The sequence below is a fragment of the Melanotaenia boesemani genome, chromosome 8 (genome assembly GCF_017639745.1).
Source record: "Melanotaenia boesemani isolate fMelBoe1 chromosome 8, fMelBoe1.pri, whole genome shotgun sequence".
In the NCBI taxonomy this organism is placed as follows: Eukaryota; Metazoa; Chordata; class Actinopteri; order Atheriniformes; family Melanotaeniidae; genus Melanotaenia; species Melanotaenia boesemani.
In genome coordinates this window covers 5641854-5661316 of record NC_055689.1, presented here as the reverse complement: position 1 = coordinate 5661316, position 19463 = coordinate 5641854, and the positions used below count along the sequence as shown (strand labels likewise).

Sequence of the window (19463 nt, the reverse complement as noted above, 5' to 3'; positions counted from 1 at the left end):
ACAACAGCAGAGCCACTATTACAAATGTTTAATTTGTGCATTCATGATAGGCAACAAACAGTGATGGCAAAAATGCATTTTGTTTTTACACCGGGATGAATGGTAACAGCTGTAAATTGAGTAGTTTGTGTACCATCCAAACAGTTTAAGTCCGTTCTGACAACATGCACAAGCAAAGAATAAAAAAAAACCTTTTTACAATCTATTTTCATAATTAAGAAATGTAGATACTTAATCTATTGATAAAATTAGTGCTTTCAGCTTAATTGTGTACATACAGTATGTTTATGACATTCACCCCCCCCAATAGTGATCCATATTAACAGGTCTGAAACATTTTGTCATAACATGCAAACTGACCAGAAGCCAGCTGGCTTCAGCTTAAAAAATGTTATCAAAAATGTGGGAAGCACTTTTTAATGGCATATAGACGAATGCCCCCCTCCCATCCCAAATAAAAGACTCCTCACTAGTTCCATCTCCTTTTTGTTGTCGGCAGAACATGTCTGTCAGTGAGTTCCCAGAAGAGCTGCTTCGACACAAAGGGTGAGTTTGGTTGTTGTAGCTGTTACTGTGTACAGAGCAAGGTTAGGGACAAGTTTTAAGTTCAGGGACAAATCAGCTCTACACGTGTGGATTAATTCAACAAGTCTGAAAATACCAGTCAGTTCAGGGACAAATGTTGTGTACTTGTAAGATTGACTTATAAATTTACTGGTCTTATCGGACTCACCTTTCCAGACTTGTATTATTTATTGGTCTTTTCAGACATGCAGAATTAACTTTACTTGTGGATTTGACTTATACCTGAACTTGTTGGTAGTTTTAAATATGGAGAGCTGAAAAACTTAAGGCCCTGCCGTAGCTCCATAACTGTGTATGTCAGTTTAAGTTCATTTCACTGAGGTATTAAAAACAAAAGAGAAAAGTAAATGAGAAACTAACGCCAGAGCTGCAGGATGGCGTTACACTGCAAAGCCACCAGAGGGCAGCAGAGTATGAGTTTCATATGAAGACAGGAAGATGTAGTGTCGGATCAACTTGGTTTTCAAGTGGAGAAGCAGCAGCAGTAGTAAAGATGTTTGTGGATGTCTGTTCAGCAGTGACACTGAGCACTTTGTTTCAGACATGATCTCTGCAGAGCTACAGTGAGGGCTTTACACGGGAACAAAAACAATAAAATATATGACTGAATATGATCTGTACAGGTCAAAAAAAACAAACAAAAACGAAGACGGTGACACTGAATAAAATGATTGTGATGGTGTCGTCTTCTAAGAGTTCATATGTAAAACATTCGCAGTGGTCAGACAATGATGGCAGTCTGTGCAGGAGGACGTCCCTCTACCTCCACTCCAGCACTATTTCATTGTTTTCTTTAAAAAAAAACACAAGGGGGAAAAAAGCTCATCGTGTGAATTAAAAGGAATAACTCGAGTCCTCGCGAGGCATCATCTGGATTTTTTTCTCAATGGCACAGAGTTTTGAAGGCCTGGTGAGCCAGGTTTACTTTCTCCTTGACATTTTGGGCAGGGAGGATCTCTTAAAAAAAAAAAAAAGGATGTGAGCTACAGTCTCTGCTGTGTTTAGTTCACAGTGTGTATGTTTGGAGGTTTCAGATGAAACTAACACCAGTCAGCGATGTAATCGAAGTCAGAAAACATGTTCTGCTCCTCTAAGCTCAGCATTCGGGGTTCCCTGGGAGGGGTCAAGATCGGAGCCTCTGAGGTAAATTCATCGTCGAAGTTGCTGACGTCGTTGGCGCCCTGGATGGTCGGCACAAACGGTGGCTTCACCTTCTTGGCCAATAACCCGTTCCAATCCATGTTCTGCCAAAGGAAGAAACAAGGCCACATCAGAGCTCAGCTTTTACATGACCAGAATTAAGAAAACTTGTTTTCTTCTTTCAGTGTCTTACCCTGAAGAAAAGATGCTTCTTAACCTCCTCAGCGTCCCTTTCTCCTGCTCCCAGGCGGCGCTCTGGGTTCCTTCTCAAAAGCTAAACACACACAGGAGATTATAATCCACCCGACTCCTCTAATTAGTGTTTATTTAAATCATAAAAACATCTCTTCATGAACCTCTTCATGACGAGGGCCCTCAGTACAGAAGATGTTTGCACACCAGGAAGAAGCAGTCCTAACATATAGTAACAGAAACTCAGCTAAAAGACTCTGCCAAGCATTGGCCTCCAAACAGTTCAAACCCCAAGTAATTATATGGGAATCAAACAAAAACATGAGAACAGGTCTGTCCACTTCAGAGCTTCTGCTAATTTCTCCATACACGATTCAAGATCTTTACTGTCATAATGCAAGCATGACAAAATTTTGAGGAGTCTCTCGGCTGAAGCACATAGATAAGAAAATAGAAATATAACAGGCACACATAAATAAGTAAAAAATAAAGATATTAAATATATAAAAGACATAAGAACACCTCTATATTTACAGAAAATGAGAGAATTCCCTGCAGACAGTAAAATTTACAGGGTGGATAAAGTGTAATCTAGTGCAAGGATGGAGGTACTAACAGTGCCCGGGTTGGGTGGGGTTTGCTGCAATGTGTCTGGCGGTGTAGATGGAGTCCAGATCTGGTAGACGGTGGCCCACAATCCCCTGAGCTGTCCTCACCACCCGAGCTAAGTCCCTCTGCTGTGCAGCTGCCGTACCACATCGTCAGACTGAAACACTTCTGTGGAAGTTCACCAGCGGCGGAGAGGAGAGTCCCGACCGCTTCACCTTCCTGACGAAGAAGAGCCGGTGTTGGACTTCTTCACCAGATGGGAAGTGTTCAGTCCAGGAGAGGTCAGAGGAAACGTGGATGCCGAGTAACTTAATTCTGTCTACTGCCTCTCCTTGTATGCAGAGGAGCGTGCTCAGTCTTCTTGGACCTCCTCTAATCTACTAGGACCTCCCTGGTCTTGTTGATGTGAAGAACCAGATTGTTCTTGGAGCACCACTTTGTGAGACTCTGGACCTCTTCTCTGTAGTGGGTCTCATCATTGTTGAATATGAGACCCACCACGGTGGTATCATCTTTCACAACAACCATATTGTTGGGGTGGAAGGCAGAGCAGTCCTGTGTGAAGAGGGTGAAGAGGGAAGGACTGAGAACACAGTCCTGCATCGTTCCAGTGTTGAGGATCAGTGGTGAAGATCTTGACTTCCTCATCCTCACCACCTGGGACCTGTTGGTGAGGAAGTCACAGATCCAGTTGTAGAGCCCAGGTTGTGGAGCTTCAGGGCCAGCAGGTCTGGGAGAACGGTGTTAAAGGCTGAGCTGAAGTCCACAAACAGCATCCTAACACAGGTGATGGGATGCTGCAGGTGAGTCAGGGCCATGTGAAGTGCTGTGGAGACAGTGAACTGCAGGCTGTCCAGGCCAGCAGGGATGGCGTCCCTGATGTGCTTTAAGAGGATCCGCTCGAAAAATTTCATGATGACTGGGGTGAGAGGGACGGGGGGTAATCACTGAGGCAGGTAATGGTTGTGTTTTGGGCACAATGATGGAGGTCTTCAGGCAGACCGGAAGGACAGGTTCAAGATGTCCAGAAAAACTTCTGCCAGTTGCTCTGCACATTTCAGTGTCTGACCAGAGACCTGATCTGGACCAGCATCTTTGCATTAAAAAAAAAAAGGAAAAGCATATACCCCAACAGCATGGAGCTGCTGCATGTGCCAGTGCCGCCATCTTGGTGTTTTTCAAACAAGGTGTCATAGGAAAACAGAAACAGCTGATTACAAACATGTCTGTCTCATCACTGTGGGAGACAAACTCAGAAACCATGTCGTACTTTTGCTGTTTTGTGGTGAAAAGTTTGATTCCAGCTCTAAAAAAGTCTGCTAATGTTTCTCCTATGACTCTGTCTTTGTTTGAAATAAATCATGAAGGTCCTGCTGGTTTCCATGGAGATAAAGGAGGTTTTATATTGAAGGATTCACTCTTCCTTTCATCGACTATCTTGTGCTTAACTTCTTTCTGGATCCTCACGGTATTTCTAAGGTGAATGTGGGGGCTACCCCTGGATTCTCCTGACTAACCATTGATGGAGGTGTTCATCATCAACATCAGCCGATGGCTTCCTGGGATGTTTACCTGCGTAACACCTCTATTAAACACCTGGAAAACTGCCCAAGTTCCCTTGTTTTAGCTTGGTGAACGGTCTGAAACAGAGTTCTTCTGGATACTAACCCTCCTCATGATGGAGATGGCCTCGGTTGAAAGGAACCGTGGGTAGCGGACCTCATCATTGACGATGCTGTCAAACACCTCCTCCTCATCATCACCAGGGAATGGAGACTGAAAATGAGACAGATAAATATGCAACCAACAAATATGAGTCCATCAAGTTTTGTTTTGGAGCAAGTGTCAAGAAAATGTGAGATAATTCATAAATGATCGCTTCTGGTCAGGGCTTTAAATGAACTTTTAATGTTAACAGCCCATCACAGTTTCAATCAGGCAACATTTCCTGGTGGTAAAAGTCCCGATTCAGGGATAAAAGGGTTGTTTAGAGACGGCATAAACATTTGGGTAGTAGGATGGGTAGTTTGTTAAAGAAAGAAACCTGGAGTTTTTCCCCCATTAAGATTCTAACACAAAACATATTCATAATTATTTCCTTTGTTTATAAATTAGACCAACTACAGATTTAGTGAAGCTAAACTGTAACACCAAGAAAGATCAGTAGGTGGCGATATGACTGATCTTAAACAGAAAATTGTCTGATGTGGCCTAAATGGGCTGCAGCTGGATCTTCAACCAAAAAGTTTCCAAAAGCTGCTCAACTTCTGATTTCTAAGTAATAAGTTTGGTTGGGGGTGAAAGCTGCCTTCCCTTCATTGATAGAAGATCTTCATCCATCTTGTGCTGAACTGGACAGCAAGTTTCCATTTATAGCCACAAAAATCCATTTTAACCAGCATTTTTTCATTTAAATGTAATGAATATAATTCCTTCACCTCTCCAACCAGCATCTCAAAGATGAGGACACCCAGCCCCCACCAGTCTACGGCGCGGGTGTACGATGTTTCAGTTAAAACCTCCGGAGCCAGAAACTCCGGTGTGCCACAAAATGTGCTCGTGCGGTCCCTGAAACCCATCCCTATTGAAAAGTTAAACAAAACACACAGATGCCATTTAATAAAAAACAAGCCACCGTTGTCGGTTTCACACTTGTCTTTTTCTACTTTTGGACCTTCTTTGCAAAGCCCGAAGTCAGCGATCTTTACGTAGCCCTCTGTATCCAGGAGCAGGTTATCCAGCTTCAAATCTCTGAAAGGTGCAAGAAGAGACCATTTATTTTATTAGATAACTGGTAAATCTGATGAGAATTTATTATGGGAGTTAAAGTTTATAAAAACATACCTGTACACAATCTTATGGTCGTGTAAATACTGTAATCCCAACACAACGCAGGCTGCATAAAATCTGCAGAAGAAGACGACTGTGATAAGAAGGTATTTCTAGCACATTTTAAAATGTAAGAAATATAAAAAAAAAAAAAACACAGATGTTGGGTACAAAGCTGATGCTGCGATCACTCACACGGCCCTGGGCTCTGAGAAGACGTCGGCGTGGATGTGCATCATCAGGTCGCCTCCAGCTGCGTACTCCATGACAAAACACACGTGCTCCTGCGTCTGGAAGCACGCAAACAGGTTGACCAGGAAGGGATGGCGGACGCTGTTGACCGTCTCAAAAATCCTCTTCTCGCACATCAGACTGTCGAAGACGGAAGGAGAACGTACAGGAAGTGAAAATCTGAGGTCATTAAGAAAAACTCTACAGTAACATCTCAGAACATCTACGTAGTAACTAAGCAAACAGGTAAGAGCTCCTAGTGGATAATTCCTGCAGAGAGGATGATGTTTCAGTTATTTAACCCCAACTGACGCAGCGAGTGGCTTCACATTTCTTGAACAACCATGTGGGAAGACACATCCTGTGGTCAGGGAAAAGATGTTAGTGTGTTTAAGAAGGGTCAGATTTATGGCATCAATCAAAGAAAACATCTAAGGAGATTTAAGAACTGTCCTCAGCATGTGTCACATCTTTCAGATTTCACTTTTACAAAAGTACTACTTTCAAAACTTTCAAACTTTCAAAAGATTTCCACATGAACTTTGTGAAGGGAACTCAAGGAACTGGGACTGAACGGCTGTGTGAAGTATGGCTGACTAATGACTATTCTTATAGTCAATTAGTCATCAACTAATAAAACGGCTAGTTGACCAATCGGATTATGTATTTCATAATTATTAAATGGATCTTATTTCACTTTCAGCTTTGAAATCTTGCATTTTTAATCTTTTAGGGCTAATAATATTCTCTCACTTTGGTTCTGATTTGTACTGGTTTGGTTCAGACTCTATAACGGATCTGAATCCAGAAGCATGTCTGGGTAAAAGCCCCCTATATGTTGTACTTTTGTCTAACTGAGGGAGACACGTAGTATGAGGAACATTTTATGTAACACTACACGTCAACATCACCAAGTTAACGCCACATCACTGCACCGCCAAAATGATTTAAGTAACTGTTACAGAGATAAGGCTGAGGTGACGTATGAAAGAGGTTTATATTCTATATGATAATGATCATGAAATTAGATCGGACCGCTGGTGATGTAAGCTGCTGCATTCTGAGCTGTTCACCTGTGTCAGGATCTACCCAAGTTGCATGTTAACACCGGGTTTTAATAACAGGCTCACAGACATAGATTCATCTCTGTGATGAGCTCAGTTCAGACAGAATAAAACCAGCACTGAACTGAAACGTCTGAAAAAGAGGCTCAAAAATACAAACCAAAGCTCTTTGGTTTCTGGGAAGAATGGTAGTCTGATCAGCAGCTTTTAATGCTCACCTGTCAACCTCATCACGAGCCACAATGTCTCCTTTCTTCAAAGCTTTGATGGCAAACATCTCCCCCGTGCTTTTAGATTCTGCTAAGAGCACCTGCCGACGGGACAAACTGAATTTTAATTATCAAGTTGTTCCACACAAAACTGATGAAGAAATAGTTTAATCATGAAACCATAACAACTTTAAAGTCTGCAGGCAAGAGAAACACTTTCCAGTGATGAAAGTAACGGTTAGTAACAACTCCATAACAAGATGAAAGAAAACAGACCTTTCCAAAGTGACCACGTCCAAGGACGGCTACACATTTGAAGTCTTGGAGACTGAAGTGGAACTGCTCTTCTTCCCTTCAGACAGAGATCAGTGTGTTCAGTCACAACCAGGAGGCAGTGTTTATACTGGAATAACTACTGGTTACATCCATCAACAATTAGTCACAGCATGTTAATCAACAGAAGGGTTACTTAGAGGCTGAGGGCCAAAAACCATCATCAGCATTATTTTCTTAACCTGAAAACAATAAGCACCATCTTTTCCCTTCTCTTAAAGATAAATGTGAATGTCGTCCTACCTTATCTCTGTGTCTTTGTGGATGGTGGTGAGCTCCAGGTCCGGGTGTTGGATCTCCTGCTCCAGCACTCCGTCCATGTCTGGCTTCAGCACGGTGCTGTTTCTCTTGTTGAGGAAGTCGAACGATGCGAGCGCATCCTGCAGAGACGAGTAAGAGCACCACTGAGGGCGAGTAAGCCAACAAGATGCAGAAAAAGACTGTCACAAATCCAAAGCCCTTTTTTATTTATCTTTCATTTAACCAGAAAGATCAATTGAGAGCCAAAGTCCCAAATATATATATATATATATATATATATATATATATATATATATATATATATATATATATATAATTATCTGCAGCATGAGCAACATCAGTAATGTTGGTTCAGTGCTGCCTCATCAGAAATAGCTGGAATTCCTCAAACACCATCATACCTGTACTTCCTCCTTGTCTTGCAGCTTATGCTGCATCAGTGGTTTTCTGTCGTCATCGGGTGCTGGGTAGTGTTTGGGTCCTGGTGTAGGTTCTTTGTCAAAGTCCAACTTGGTCACCAGCGGGTCACTGTGTTTAGACAAAGGAAACAAATGGTGGTGAGAAGAGACCCCAACTGAGCAGCAGCAGCACCACAGAAGTCTTTTAGGAGATAATAGTAGCGTTCACAAGTCGTCTTGTCAAAGTCAAGTCACTTTCAGCTGTAATGAGTAATCTGCCGTCTGGTCTTCTAGGAAGGAATTACAAATCCATCCTTCCCTTTTGTCTACCAGGATTTTCTAACACTAATCTTCAGCTAAAAACTGAAATGCTCGGTCCCTCTCCACTGGACCATTTCTTTGCTTTACTCAATTGAGAAAACCTATAGATGAACATGTAGTTTAGTCAAATTTCTAAATATGCTCCTAGCATATAGCATAAAATCTTTTTATTTTGTCCACAAAATGCATCTGGATGCATTGAAAACTCTGCAAAACTAATACTAAAGATTATAGTTTTCTTTTCCTAAAGCGAGGATGGTCAGAACATATGTTATCATAATTATTATTAAAACGTTATTACATTTAACTCATAGGCTGAAATCACTTAATGTAAAATGAATTATGAACATTAAATTTTTTAAAGCGAAATCGAAAACTTTTCAAATATTAAAAATAGCATTACTAAATCAAAAACAGCCAAAAAATGTTTTTCTAATGAACAGACCCAGTAAAACCAGTTGTTTCCAGTTAAAAGTTATCTGGAGGGGGTCATGGCAAAGCCAGTTCATGGAAACACGTCATTATGTTGAGTAAATGTCTTATTTCTGAACACAGTCAGTGGAGCCAATCTGATGAAGTTAGTACAAAGTAGTAACAAGCTAACGTTCACGCTGCTGTGGCGCTTAGCTTGTTGCTAACATCGATGCTAACATTAACTTACATATTACAGTGACTAACTTCTTCAGGTGTGTTTAAGGTTGATTAAGTTCAGCCACAGTTTGTTGCCATTTTAAATGTCCCTTGTATAATGTTTTTAAACTTAAAAGTCATCATGAAAGGTGCAGCAGCAACAGGTGTGCTCGCCATTGTTTTTACTGTTTGCGTGTGCATGCACATCTGTGTTTGTATGACATTACGTCAGTGTTATTCTGAAGAAATAAATTACATCCAGCAGACAGGAGATCAGGAAGAAGACAAAAAAATTAAAGATTGTTTGCGAGTCTCAAATTGGAAGTCTGAGGTCATTGTAAAAGCAACTTGAGTGCGACTCAGGTCCCCATCTTTGGATACTGGAGACCTTAAAGATGTTTGGTTTACCCGCTGGGTGTGGGTGAACCAGGCAGGCTGCTGGGTCCGGTCTCGGCTGCCTGAGGGCTGAAGGAGTTGGTGCTGACCGTCGGTATGGCTCTTCTCACCAGCCGGCCCCAGGTGGCGATGTTGATGTTCATTTGAGGAGCTCGCAGGAAAGTTTTACCTGATAGAGACAGAAACAAAAGATAAACAAAATCAAATAAAAATCCCATGAAAAATAATTGGACATAAACCCTGTCACGTGTCAGGCAGAGAAGATGCTGAGACAGAGAAGATGAATAAACAGAATAGAATTTATTATGTTTTCTGGGCACAGAGCAGGCTGTTACTCACCTTGTTGTTTGGAGAAAATCTTCTTTTGTCTCTGCAGCTTTGGTCTTCTCTCAATGACCGGGTTGAAAAATGTTACCTACATAAAAGAAACATGTAGGAGTGTTATACTCTTTTTGTTAAAAAAAAAAACATGAAATGTGTGGGGGTGTGTTTGTTTGTTTTTTTTTTCAAAATTTTAACAAGTTAAGACCATTTTCTGCTATTTGGCCTTAGAGGTGACCATCACTAAGGAGACGAAGAAAACAGACTGAACAGGTTGAGAAGTGAGTTAGATGCAGCTGTCGTCATGGGACAAACGTACGACCACGGCTAGCGAGAGCTTTATCGCACGTCATCCGGGGTCCCAATCTTACCAATCCAACCTTATGGGTGAAGCTTGACAAACCGTAATCCACAGATTAGTCGAAAGAATCATCTGTTCCAAAAACAAAACAAAAAAACCAAAAAAAAAACAAAAAAAAACAAAGCGCTAACATTTAAAAATACGGGGTCATGTTATTCTTCGCCATACAGGGCTGGCCAAAACTTGTATCACGATATATTTCTTAATTTCGGTTGATAAGATATAATTCTGATACGGATATAAACAATATAAAAGCCTCAAAAATGCCCACAACAGTTGCCCGTAAAAGTAAAAAGTATTTTTACTCCTCCAGTATAACATTTTAGAAATAAAAACTGTACAATAAATTAATGTTCACCTTTTATTTCTATTTAGCAAAGCTAAATTAGCCTTCAAACAAAGAAATTTGAAATCACCATCAAAGGTCAAATAAAACTTTTACCTTTCTCTGTATTAATAGCTTTAACTTTAAACTACAACATTGACTTATGTTCTTCTTATAGATTTAAACAAAGGTGCTTCAACTAGGCTAAAAAATAAAAGTGGTCAGAATTGCTACCATAAACAGAAAAAAGAGAGAGCAACAACTGGTGCTTCATCTTCTGACTCAGCATATTCTATGAGTGGAAATGCTTCAGATGCACTGTTGCAGCAAGGAAAGCAGCTATTGTCCTAAAAGTCCTAGAAGTCGCTAAATGACGTCTTCATCTGATCAGCAAAACATAATAAAATTAAATTAAATTCTTCAGTCAATATTTTCTTTGTTTTTTAGTTTAATTTTATTAAGTGTAATTTGTTTTTTAATTAGGAGTCTGCAACTTGTAACAACACATTTAACTTTAAATATTTTTGTCCACACTCTTCATTAATAAACATTACTATCTGACGGTAAGCCAGCGCGGGATCATCCAGCAGCAGCTTTGTACGTTTCATTTTCAGCCTGGTCATGAAACAGAGCTGATCTCCTGCTCTGATGCAGCTGCAGGAGGACCAAGCCTCTCCTGAGTGCTTCTGGACGGGGGAGGGATCTGCGCAGAACCCACTCCTCATTGAGAAGAATAAACTAAGTTCATTTATGTCAATCTCCAGAAGTCTCCAATGATACCAGAAAAAGTCACTAGATTTGTTGCTAGTCGCTTTGAAAAAAAAAGAAAAAAAAAAGATTATTGTCCAGCCCTATCACCATAATTCAGGAAAGTGTTGCAGCAATAACATTAAAACGTAGCTGATGCATCCATTGGTATCTGACTGATAGGCCACTTACCAGGTAAAGGTACGGTTGGGAAACACAACAGACATCAGAGTTTACTGAACCAAACCGTCCTGTACCAAGCTGGACCAGTTGGTGGAAACGGGGCCTATTATGACTAATCTCATATTTACCTGTTACAACTACAGAGTTCATTTAAACATGATTCAGCAGATTTACATCCCATTTAATAAACCTATATGTAAGAAACAAAAAATAAAACTAAGACTGATGAATCAAGACTAATTATGATATGGGAAACAGACATTTACTGTCTGTATTTCAGCACCAGGAGGGGGATTGTCATTGCCAGCCCTTTAAATGTTCACGTCAGTGTCCACCATGCTTTCCTCCGTATATCAAGGTGTCCTTCCTAACGTGAGCTTTCGGTGTTTTAAAACTAACCGACAACTGAAATGTTTTAACACGACCCGTCACTCGAAACATGAAACAATACTCAACTGCTTTATATAAGTGTCTCTACTTGGTGTGTGAGGGAGTACCTCAGCAAACAGCATCCCCTGTGGCTCCAGGTACAGACACATTCCATGACGCTGGTTGTCCAGGAAGTCCTCCAGCCGCAGGAACTTGACAGCACAGAGTGAACGCCAGTCACGCCAGTACACGGCAATTTCCAGCTCTCGAGACTGAGGGACAGAGTGGCACCAACGGTAAACAGGCGTGGAACATGCCAACTGTGTGGTGTGTAGTTCAAAGGCTGAAGTGTGTGTTTTACCCGGTCCAGTTCCAGTGTAAACTTCTGGTCCCAGGCCTGGTTGCTGATCGGCCTCCAGCTTGTTTGGCCAACGACTGTGTTGTCCAACTTCAGCACTGCACTGATTTCATCTGAGGAAGACATCTGTTTTAACACCTGCTGGACACTTAGCTCCAATAAATTCATGGCAAAAATATCAGAAAGTTTTCATCCTCTTCATCGTTTTTAGGCGATGGAGGGTCAGGTCTACTTACTGGAGACCTCCTCGCTCTTTGTTAGGTTCCGCGAGCTCACGCCGCGGTTTCGGTTAGCTCGGCTAATAAAGGACGAGCGCGTCTCGCTGGGGCTCCAGCCGGGAAGTGGGATGGATGTAGCTTTGGAACGACCCGGGACATTTTCCAGAAGGTCCTGACAGCCCATGAGCCTGACATCTAATGTCCCTGAAGATTGGGGGGACCAGAATACAAATTCGTAAATGTTAGGAGTGACTAAATCTAGGCATCTGCTGACAGCATTTGTTTTCCAATACTTCATCAAACAGTTTTACAAGTTTAAACCAAGTTTTTTACTCAGAATCCTGTTGGTTCAGGTTTAATCTGCCATGTTTTCATTCTCAAAGTCAGACTTGGAGCAAAGACAGCTGAGAACATTTACTTAAATTCTCTTCACTTTGACTTAGACAACAATATGTCTAGACTACTTAACACTGTAAAGAGAAACAATCTTTTCTCCTTGTGCAAAACCAGGTGACAGCGGAAACCAATAATTCCAATCTTATCATTAAAATCTGGGTTTTATGTCCACGTCTGTCTAACCAGATCACACAGATCAAACAGGCTGATTGTTAACACAAATATACCATAAAAAAATGTATGTTCAAATATAAATTCAAACAAATATCATTTTATTATATGTTAAACATCTGATATTGTTTAAACACATGATAATAAATATCTAAGATACTGTATATTTATCGTAGGGAGTCTGAGGTTTTCTAACTCACTGCTGGGATTGTGGTTGGTTGAATGTTGACTGAGCTAAAACTAGTAAATGCATTTTTTTTGTTGACCAGTGCCTTTTTCCTAACAAAGGAAAAATGGTGGCAAAGTTGTTAATCTGGCAGCATGGAGAGAGGTTGTGGTGTGACTGGTTGATGATGAAGAGGACAGATAGAATGGCTGGAGTGGCTTTATAGGACAAACACGTTCACTAATGTATCAACAGATGGTGCGATTATAAAGTCTAATATCTCATTTCATAACTCGTATGAGTTTTACCTGTGAGTGCTGCAGGCTTGGTTACGGTGCTGTACTGGTTTTGTGTTGAGATGATACTGGATCTGGGACTGAGAGCTGGTGAGGACAGCAGAGACAACTCTTCTATGATGCTGCTGCTACGAGGGTGGTTTTTAGGCAGCTCGCTGAGGCGCTGCTCCAAGGAAAATCGCAAGAGGTCAAGTTTTTGACTGGACTCAGTAAAGCGAGCCTGAGCCTGAAGGAGGGAAGCAGTCAAGAAGGAAGGAATAAGGTGGAAGGAAAAGAGACGGAGAAGGAAAAGACAATTAATTACACATTTCACTTTACGTCACTTAGTGTAGAGCAGTGTTTCTCAATCCTGGTCCTCGGGGACCACTGTCCTGCATGTTTTAGAGGTGTCCATCTTTAACACACTTGACTCAAATGGCTGGCTCGTTAGCAGGCTCGCAAAGAACTTGACATGCAGTTCAGTTAATCTGAATCAGGTGTGCTGGAGTTGGAAAGAACTAAAACATGCAGGGCAGTGGTCCCTGAGGACCAGGACTGAGAAACACTGGTATAGAGCAACGAGGTGGACATACATTTTGTAACTTGTAACATTTATCTCCGCTATATATGAAACTGTAACAAGTACAGGTACAAATCAAACCCACAAGTCTGCATTAACTCCGCAAGTCTGAAAATTCAAGTCAATTTTACAAGTAGAACATTTCTACCACGTACATGTAAAATGTACTTGTATTATCTGGCTTGTATTTTTTGGCTTTTAAAATAGTTTTTTAAAAATTCTACTTTTAGACTTAAAGAATGAATCCATACTTTGTCGAGTTGAATCATACCTTTACTTGTTATTACACTTCCAAAGAGGAGAACACAAGTTACAAGGCTTACTGTGTGTGCCTATCCCAGCTCCATAATCAAGACCCAAATTGTTCCAAAGTTATGGGACTCCTGTTTTCACCTACCTCTGAATGTGCTCTCTTTTCTGTGACTTTTCCAGATCCCAGGAGTTTCATGACATTCTTTGCTCCCTCGGCCACTGCAGACTCTATCCTGGCGTGGTGACACAGCTCCTCCACCCGCAGGTCTAAAGGGCTGATGATGGGCTTCTCTGGAAGACAAGCAGCAGGCTTTTAGTTTTTGAACTTGCAAGTTTGCTTCATTTGCCTAAAAAATCTTTGCTGACTGTCATTAGAAATAAGTGAGCCCTCACCCATCACATCATTGTTATCATAGCTCAGCTCGCTGGCCTGGCTGGCCTTGAGGATCTGCATTCTGATGAACTCAATTTTCGTCTTGCTGTCTTGAAGCATTTGCTGAGCGGTTGCTAGTAACTTACGATCCTGTGAGTAAAAAAGAAAAACACGAAATTTAACAATTACTGACTGACTCAAAGGGTTTTAATCAGCGCACTAAATGTGGCCCAACATACACACCACTCCTCGTCACTCATTGTGTTTTGTTGCCATCAGCTGGTTTCTGCCCTTAATTGGAGCTAAAATACAAGTGACCACATGGAAAATCTTATTCATCCAAAAAACAAAGTGGAATCACATTGTGTGTTGATTTGCTCGACCTCTCTTACGTGCAAACACACACTCAAACACAGTGGAATAAGCAAACTCCACCCCGGATTCCTGTGAAGTGTAAGCACTGGTGGCTGATGGCTGCGCGCGCAGGAAGGACCTCTGTCCAGCAGGCATTTCCTCTCTGACATCAAGACAGGATTATTTTCAACTGGAAGGTGCCTCCGTCTGTCTGGCTGGGAAGGTCGCTTACAACATACTGTGACCCCCACCTAATCACTGGCCAGACAGATAGGGGGGAGTCAGGTGACACTTTCCAGTCCTTTTACTACTAACAGTTGCACTCACACACTCCAAGTATCACTTGTTTTGAAACTTTGCTCATGGACGTAGATGATGTGTGAATTTGCACTAATTTTGGCCAAAATTGAGATGCATTCTCCTCCAATAAAAGAAACAAGGAAAAGCTTGCAAAATACGGTGATAGGATGGGGACATAGGTTTTCTAACTTGTTTGTAAGTGTAAAAAGTTCATGTACAAGTTAAATCTACAAGTACAAATTATTCTGCAAGTCACAAAATACAAGTCAGTTTGAAACATAGTTTGAAACTAACTTGTATTTGTGACTCGTACTTTCAGACTTAAAGAATTAATCTGTACATGTTGTTATAGATTTAAATATGATACAAATGACAAAACTGGAGATCAAACTAAAGTCACTATTCTTGCTCCACAGTAATCTATTATATATCCTGGATGTTCCGCAGACAGAGCAATGTTACTCCAGGCAGACAAGTGAAGCTTTTTGATGCTTTGCAAGAACACGAAAGCTTACTTCCAAAAGAAATTCAACAGCATGGAGTCTGACATTCAAAACATATAAATAAAATGGAAAATCACATCGCCCTCAAAAACCATACACAACACTAAACTCTAATGATCATGATCTGAAACAAGAGCCACGATGAACCTGAGAGGCTCCAGCTGTCATTAACTCACGTGGTTATTTATGGTACACTTACCTCCTCACTAGTTTTTCTGGCTCTGAGAGACAGAAATATGAACAAAGTATGTGTACTTTCTCATGTTTCCTCCTCACATTTACAAACAGGGAAATATGTCCGACTGTTCCTGCTTCCTCGTGGTGCTCGTGACACTAACCTAAGCTGTTTCAGCAAATATGAATAATTACTGGCATTAACTAGTGAGAGCTATCTTCCTGTAGTACAGTTTAATTAGATGAAATTTGCATGATCAAGGTCAAGATGACAGATGAAATTTAATTGTAATTTATATTTAAATAAAATATGTAAATAAACTGATATGTCTGTTAACGTGACTGCAAACATAAATGCATTCTTTAGTTTGGTTTGCCTCAGGATTAGAGCTTCAGTAACAAGTTACAGGATCTAATGCTATGTCTTGCTACAGGGCAAAGATGCCTTGAAAAGAGATGATGCTAGCAAAAACTCAGCTCCATACCCCTGAAATAGGTAACAGATCCCTGACCAGCATGGTGAGGAGGAGCCCGAGTAAGAAATACACATACTGTTTAAATACTAATGAAATACCTTTTGAACTAATTTTCTATCACCTCATTTTAATTGAACTATTTGTGATGGTGTAACTCTTTTTGTGGATTTACCATATAGAGCAGGGGTGTCCAGCTCCGGTCCTCAAAGGGTCACAATCCTGCAGGTTTTCAATGTGTCCCTGCTCCAACACACCTGACTCAAATTAATGAGTCATTATGCAGAACTTACAGGCTGTTGGATCAGTTTAATTTGCATCAGGTGTGTTGAAGCAGCAAACCTTGAAAACCTGCAGGTAACCAGAAAAATGTTTTTTTAGCCAGGTCATCAGTTTTATCAGAGTTTCTTCATCAATGTTGGCTGTTTAACTTCAGTCGTCACATCTGCTGGTTTTATGACGGAAATTATCACCATGGAGACGGTTGGTGAGATGAACCTGTATGAATTCTGCATTAAGATCTAGAACACGGTAGGGATGATGCAGAAAAACATATAGACGTACATTACATGCTGCATTTACTGACCCTTGGACATGTGATGTTTACCCAAAGGAAGATCAGCTTAAACTAAATATCTGTAAGCATTGGTTCTTTTTTACCAATACAATACAGTAAAAATGGGCATATTTCAGGTGTAATTAATGATTTAATTCATTTGTAAGCTGTGATTAATCTAATCAAATTTTTTTTAATCATTTGACAGCCCTAAAATAAGTAAGTCAGTAGAAGTAAAAGCCATCAAAGAATATTTAAAAGTCACAATGGAGGAATTTAATGCTGTAACAGCTTTAAAAATAACATTATTAACATGATCTTGTTATTGCTGTAAGTATACAAGATCATAATAAAAGGGCAATGAACGCTGGTTGGAGGGGCCCCTGTGAAATTTTGCTTGGGGCCCTCAGAGACCCACGAGTCACCTCTGATGGGGAGGAGATTGTCCTTCAGTGAGGTCCAGAAAACCTTTACACCATCACATGAATGTGGCCATAAGGGACCCTTATTACCTTTCAATGAGGGATCAGATCTGAAGGTTAGCTCTGTTTACCTGTGATCCAATCAGATTTGAATCTATAAAAATCAAATAAAACTTGGGCGTTAGCTGCTAAAACCTAAATGTCAGGTGAAACTTACCTTGGAGGGCCCGTTGGAGTACATCTGAATCATGTTCTCTGCTCCCTGTTTCACCTTTAGCTCGATGTCATTCTGCCGTTTTAAGGCTGCCAGGCGGCTGCTGCTAGTGCACATTCTCGCTTCACTGTTAGGAGTATCCGGGGTTAAAGGGCATTCTAGGTAAAAACAACAAAAACAGGATGAAAAAGTGATGGTATCTGGAAACATTTGCTTATATCTCAGGCTTTATTCACCACTGGACTTTGTCATGAATGCACACCAACTGGATATTTACCGAACATGCAGATGATATTTAGTTCACTGAAGATTCCTGCAGCTTTTCAAGCTGACAGAAGTTTGCTTACAAAAACATGTCCGTGTCAGATGAAGTTTAACAGTTTAACACAAAACTCCATCACTGAACTCAAAGTATCCTCTGCGATGTCGACACCGACAACAGAAACATGACTATTAGAATAAAAGTAACAATTTCTGCCATCTTTTCTTTCCAAAACCCAAAGCTAGCTAACAGAAATATATAAATCACTATCCACTGGATCCACGTGTGGAATCAGTGGCCTTACGGCAGGAATAACTTTCTGGTAGATGAGCTCAGTGTTTTATTGTGTTTTCTGATCAAGTCTCAACTTGAAAGGCGTAGAGAAAATCCTTCCTCAAACTCTGCAGAGAGCCAAGAAAAAAGAACTTCACGCACACACACGAGGTGGGCAAGAAAACCTGCCCGACCTCTCCAAACTTGACTTGCCAGTTCAGTTTCAGGGTATGCTGTTATATATAAACTCCTCCTTTAAACAAACGTAAACTATGAGAAAGCACAAATCCAAAGCTTCAGCACTGACTGTTCTTTCTGTCACAAGATATTAAACAACCTGAAACCATTTCTGTGTTGAATCTGTTTCCCCCGATTTCTCCTCAGGAGGGTCAGACATGTAAAACAACAGCACAATAATAACCTAGAACTGAAATTCCAAATATTTCCTGACATTTTAGCACAAAGAAAGTACATCATCAACATATTTAATGAACTATTGTTTTTGAAAAAAAGAAAAATTATATACATAATTATATATATATATATACACACACACACACATATATATATATACACACACACACACACACACACACATATATATATATACATATATAATATATAATAATATATTATTATATATTATATATATTAGTGCTGGGCAACGGTTAAAATTTGTAATCGTGATTAATCGCATTGTTACACGCAAAATGTATTTTCCCTTAAAAAGAAGGTCTTCTGCTATATAAAGAAAATGCAGTAAATTTTGGTTTACAAACACACATCAGGGGTCTCCAATCTGCGAGACCCCTTGCAGCTTTCTTTGGAGCTGCAAGTGTCTCTCTGGACCTTCCATAATCCCTCTAAATACGTGGCTAAAATATTTTTTAAATCTATCGTTCTTGTCATTAGGTTGGAAACCAGAGACTTTTTTTTTTTCTTTTAATTTACAGAATTTTCCACAAATATCTACATCCCTTAGAAGAACGTCCTCTTTTTATAAAGGTTTTATGTTTTTCTTTATTTTAAAACCTAAAAATGGAAATAAAAATGTGGTTCTTCAAAAATAACACATATCCTATGGTGGCTCTTCATTAAAAATATATATTAACTTGCCTTTTTGAAAAGTCTGGTAACATTTTTGTCTCTGAAGGAGTTTTATTTAGCTGGCTGAGGGAAAAATGGCTCTTTGGATTGGAAAGGCTGCAGACCCCTGCACTAAACACATAAACAGGTTTAGCAACAGATTCTCTTTAAACACCAACAGTTAAATATTTCTTCATATATATTTATAAAATCAAATATTTATGAGAAAGAAGGATGAAATGTTCAGGATTTACTAACTAAAAGGTAAAAAGTCAGCAGGATAGATTTAAAGCTGTGAAGCTGCTTCCTTCTAAACACAGAAGGAACAATATGTGATGAATTTCAGCATCAGGTGAACAGACAGAAAGCAGGATGAGAATCTCACAGGTTCTAGATGGTGAGGAGAGACAAATATTCACTATATGCAGGCCCGACCGATATGGAGTTTATGAGGCCGATTCTGATATTTGTCAGAAAAAACAATCTGATTACCGATTTATTGGTCGATTTTTAAAAACATATATAATAATTAAATTAACTTCATTTTTGGTTT

At 40.2% G+C, this 19463-nt stretch overlaps 1 protein-coding gene across 2 annotated transcripts in view; it reads right to left on the bottom strand.

Moving 5' to 3' along the window:
* Positions 1-13: 13 nt before the first annotated feature.
* pkn2a (protein kinase N2a) overlaps positions 14-19463 on the bottom strand; it is a 38175-nt gene continuing 18725 nt past the window's right edge. Inside the window, exons 4-23 of one of the 2 annotated variants that reach the window (XM_041992044.1) lie at positions 17293-17447; positions 14314-14443; positions 14066-14211; positions 13122-13335; positions 12099-12284; positions 11866-11975; positions 11633-11776; positions 9538-9613; positions 9211-9367; positions 7855-7981; positions 7436-7596; positions 7136-7211; positions 6869-6960; positions 5551-5727; positions 5371-5433; positions 5201-5277; positions 4965-5107; positions 4195-4302; positions 1919-1999; positions 14-1829 (exon numbers count right to left, since the gene is read on the bottom strand). In XM_041992044.1, the coding sequence (XP_041847978.1) occupies positions 1626-1829; positions 1919-1999; positions 4195-4302; positions 4965-5107; positions 5201-5277; positions 5371-5433; positions 5551-5727; positions 6869-6960; positions 7136-7211; positions 7436-7596; positions 7855-7981; positions 9211-9367; positions 9538-9613; positions 11633-11776; positions 11866-11975; positions 12099-12284; positions 13122-13335; positions 14066-14211; positions 14314-14443; positions 17293-17447 (2627 nt within the window). In that variant the 3' untranslated portion in view covers positions 14-1625. The remainder of the gene's footprint in view (positions 1830-1918; positions 2000-4194; positions 4303-4964; positions 5108-5200; positions 5278-5370; positions 5434-5550; positions 5728-6868; positions 6961-7135; positions 7212-7435; positions 7597-7854; positions 7982-9210; positions 9368-9537; positions 9614-11632; positions 11777-11865; positions 11976-12098; positions 12285-13121; positions 13336-14065; positions 14212-14313; positions 14444-17292; positions 17448-19463) is intronic. The other variant, XM_041992045.1, reaches the window with a different exon arrangement.